This window comes from Pholcus phalangioides, unplaced genomic scaffold (assembly GCF_987345545.1).
Source record: "Pholcus phalangioides strain wild (caught in Gottingen) unplaced genomic scaffold, Ppha-v1.0 ptg000015l_1, whole genome shotgun sequence".
In the NCBI taxonomy this organism is placed as follows: domain Eukaryota; kingdom Metazoa; phylum Arthropoda; class Arachnida; order Araneae; family Pholcidae; genus Pholcus; species Pholcus phalangioides.
In genome coordinates this window covers 15,975,101-15,979,565 of record NW_028301608.1, presented here as the reverse complement: position 1 = coordinate 15,979,565, position 4,465 = coordinate 15,975,101, and the positions used below count along the sequence as shown (strand labels likewise).

The 4,465-nt window shown below is 40.4% G+C and overlaps 1 protein-coding gene across 1 annotated transcript; it reads left to right on the top strand.

The window, feature by feature from the left end:
• Window positions 1-895: 895 nt before the first annotated feature.
• On the top strand, window positions 896-3,961 carry Clbn (Nuclear export mediator factor NEMF homolog Clbn). The gene has a single exon (XM_089242960.1). The coding sequence runs from the start codon at window positions 952-954 to the stop codon at window positions 3,883-3,885; it is 2,934 nt and encodes a 977-aa protein (XP_089099086.1). The 5' UTR covers window positions 896-951; the 3' UTR covers window positions 3,886-3,961.
• The last annotated feature ends 504 nt before the right edge of the window (window positions 3,962-4,465 follow it).

Below are 4,465 nucleotides of genomic sequence, written 5' to 3'. Positions count from 1 at the left end.
TTCTCGCTCCTCTTATCTAACCTTGAACAGAAGCTGACTGGCCGTCCGCTGGCAATTGATTGTGGGGAGATGAAAAACGTGTTTTACAGTAAAAACAACTTCAACGCGTGTTTTGAGAAGACAAGATATTTCCAGGTGGATGAAGTAAAGCAGATCAAGTTTTACGAGATATCTCGGGATTGCCGCTGAAAAGGTTGACGGGGAGATAGGCTCACATTTCGCGTGTGGCCCTGGGGGGAGGGGCAGTCAATATATAGGATGACTATTACATAGGTAAAAATGACAATAAGGGGGTCCTCAAAAATAATCTTGTGAATAACAAAAGTATTAAACAAGTCCTCACTACTGATGAGAAACGCGGTGACAGATTTGAAGAAAAAAACTTTGATTCTTATAAGGAAATCTGATTCTATTATACCGATGATTTTCCTTCGTTTAAAATATTAACGTTTCGTTTTCGTTGTACCGATTTGATTCTTATAAGTGGTTGATTCTTATAACCAGTGATACTCAGGGCCGTCTTAAGAGTATCATGAGCCCCCGGGCCAATTGATTTTTCTGAGGTCCTACAAAACAAATTCTCGAAAATTTCAACCAGATCTCATTTTTGTGAGGACCCTCTTCGCTTGAGGCCCGGGTGGGCCCATGTCTTAAGACGACACTGGTGATACTTATAAGCGGTGGCTACTGTGTTATATATACCGCACCAATTTTCACACATCCCGCTCATTGTATAACAAATGGCGCCAAAGAAATATTGCAAATTAAAAGTAGCAACCTTTATTCTTTTTTTGATAGCCACGGGCATGCGCATTCACGAATGGTTTACTGTCGAGAGACGCATCTGGAATTTAAATGATAAAATTTATCTTCGAGAGGTGGCAACAAGTGACAGATTGTTGATGTTTACGTTTGCATGTCCAGAAGTGTTGTAATTAATATTGCGCCGCGATGAAAACTCGATTCAGTTCCGTCGACATCGCAGCTATAGTCAACGAGCTGCAGAAATGCGTTGGGATGCGAGTCAACCAAATCTACGACGTTGACAGCAAGACATATTTGTTCAAATTAAACGCCCCCCAGGATCAAAAATTCACTCTGCTGTTGGAATCCGGCATTAGGATCCACACCACGGAATTCGAATGGCCGAAAAGCTCTTTCCCGTCGGGATTCGCGATGAAGCTCCGCAAGCACGTCAAAAACAAGAGGTTGGAGAGACTCGCTCAGCTCGGCATCGACCGTATCATCGACTTGCAATTCGGTATCAACGAGGCGGCTTACCACGTCATCCTAGAGCTGTACGACCGAGGTAACCTAGTTCTCACCGATTGCGATTACATGATTTTGAACATACTGCGGCCGAGAACTGATAACGACGATGTCAAGTTTGTTGTTAGGGAGAAATACCCCGTTGAAACAGCCAGGCAAATCGAAGAGGAGCAACAAATCCTTGCTGTTATCCGAGGAGCTATCGCTGCGTCCAAACCCGGGGACAATTTGAGGAAGATAGTTCTTGCGCACGCACCCTATGGCCCGGCTCTGTTGAACCACGTGCTACTAGGACAGAATTTGAGCATGAACGTGTGTATTGGGAAAGGATTCGATTTGGCTAGCGATGAAATTCGTCTCGTTGAGTGCATCGAAGAGGCTCAAAGAATAGTCAGCGAACTAGCATCTGGCACCAGTAAGGGATACATAATACATGAAGAGAAAGTCAGTCCGATCAACAAAGAAACTATACGCAGTAACGTGGAGTTTCATCCTTACTTATTTCGCCAGCACGAATCTGTTGCGTTCACAGAGTATCCTTCATTTGATCAAGCCATCGATAATTTCTTTTCGACTTTGGAATCTCAAAAGATTGACTCTAAAGTTTTGCAAAAGGAAAAAGAAGCGTTAAAGAAATTGGAGAACGTGAAAAAGGATCACGAGAAGAGGCTGAGTAACTTACTCAAAGAACAGGAAGAAGACGTTTTCAAAGCCAGTTTGTTAGAGATGAACGTGGAGTTGGTTGACAAGGCCATCTTGATTATTCGAAGCGCTATTGCCAATCAGATAAGTTGGTCGGATATAAACGATTTGATCCAGGAAGCACAGGCTGAAGGTGACCCTGTTGCCAAATGTATCAAAAAGTTGAAACTCGAAGTTAATCACATAACCCTTTTGCTGAGTAATCCATTTTCTTCTGGTATGGATGAAGGTGATAGAAATAATAAGCCCCAGCTGGTTGATGTTGATTTAGACTTATCTGCTTACGCTAACGCGAGGAAGTACTATGACCGTAAAAGGCAGCATGCTAAAAAAGAGCAAAAGACGATAGAGGCATCAGGAAAAGCTTTCAAAAGTGCTGAGAAAAAGACAAAAGCAACTCTCAAAGAAGCATCTGTCATCAGCATGATAACAAAAGCGAGGAAGCCGATGTGGTTCGAAAAATTCATATGGTTCATCAGTTCTGAGAATTACCTAGTTATCGCTGGTCGTGACATTCAACAGAACGAATTAATAGTTAAAAGATATATGAAGCCTGGTGATTTATATGTTCACGCTGACATCCATGGAGCCAGTAGTGTGGTGATTAAAAATTATTCTAAATCAGAAGTTCCGCCAAAGACATTGAATGAAGCAGGAACTCTTTCGGTTTGCTATAGCACTGCGTGGGAAGCAAAAGTACTGACTAGTGCATGGTGGGTATATCATCATCAGGTGTCTAAAACAGCTCCAACTGGTGAATACTTGACTGCTGGTAGTTTCATGATACGTGGTAAGAAAAACTATCTGTTGCCGTCTCACCTTATACTTGGGTTCGGATTTCTCTTCAAGCTTGGCGAGGAGTCGATAGAAAAGCACAAGGATGAGAGAAGAGTTAGATGTGACACAGAGGACTCAATTGCTACAGTAGAATCGGAAGATACCGTCGAAGTGAATGATGAAGATGATAAGGACAGTGAGGGAGAGAATAAAGATTCAGAAAAGTTGCTAATCGATGAAGACGAAGCATCTAGCAATGAAGATGAAGACGAAGCCAGTTCAAATGAGGCAATGTTTCCTGACACTAAAGTCAAACTTGATGTTATAAAAGAAAAAGAATTAGAATTTAGGGCTGATGATAATAACGATGATGAAAATACCACTACACTGATAATTGCACCCACAAAATTGCCAAAGCATCCCCGTCCTAATGTCAGAGAGACAGGAGAAAATTTGACTGAGATGGCGGAAAACTCCGCAAATAAGAATGACCAGTCCCAGCAAAAGCGAGGACGCAAAGGAAAACTAAAGAAGATAAAGAAGTATAAAGACCAAGACGAAGAGGAGAGAGAACTTCGTATGAGAATTTTGGGTTCAGCCGGAGTATCCAAAACGGAGAAGAAGAAAAATAAAAAGCAATCTAAACAAATTTCCCAAGAACGTGGTCCAATCAAACCAATACCAAACAAGACGTTAATCCAGTCTCATCAAGAGCCTGAAATCCCAAAAGTTGAAAGTGAGGAAACAAAACATGCTGATAATGATGCATCACAAATCGTCCCCAATGTTTCAGATTCTGAAGATGAAGGAGACCTTGATGAAGCTCGCATCTCGGAAGAAGCAAATATTTTGAACACTCTAACGGGCTCACCATTTTGTGATGATACGTTGCTGTATGCAGTCCCAGTCTGTGCACCATACAGCGTAATGACAAATTATAAATATAAAGTAAAGATGATGCCTGGGACAGGACGCAGAGGGAAAGCGGCTAAAACCGCATTGAATATATTCTTGCATGACAAGGCAGCGACTCAGAGAGAAAAAGATTGTTTGAAGAGTGTCAAAGATCAGGACATATCTAGAAACTTCCCCAGCGGCAAAATAAAACTGGCATACACGACTATTAAAAAAAAATAAAAAATATCAAAAAATCTGATTTTCTCAAAAGTTGAAATTCTGTAGCCAAAAATAAATTGCAATGTTTTAAAAATTATATCACACTGTCTTCACTATTCTAAATCAGCTAATTTTAAATTTTTGATGATTTCATTAAGTCATTTCATTGATCATTTCAAGCTTCCTCTTACATTTCAGAAAATTACCCCTTTTGTCCTCCTTTTTCAGGTTTCTGGAATTTTTTTTTCCCATTTTGAAACATATCTTTGCCTCTTTTTATCAATAGGAGTGTTTTTGTGGTTTTTTCCATTGACCAATAGCCATTGAAATTCCCAGGATTTTTCTGTTTGTTTTTTTTCAGTTCTGTTTTAGTGGGGGAAAATTATTGTTGTGATCAGTTTTATTAGTCAAAATAGTGACACCATCATTTGAGATAAGAGAAGTTATTAATTGTATATTATATACAATTAGTACCAACCAAGGTTGTGGCTGAAGTTAGTTTTCTGTGGTTCCCAACTTCGCGACGTAAATGTGAGCCAATCTCCCCCTTAAAAATAGTGTTGCCACAGAGCAACAGACCTTCTGAAAGTTAATTCAAGAT

Coding starts and splice junctions, on each gene's coding strand:
- Clbn (XM_089242960.1), top strand. CDS start 952: ATGAAAACTCGATTCAGTTCCGTCGACATCGCAGCTATAGTCAACGAG.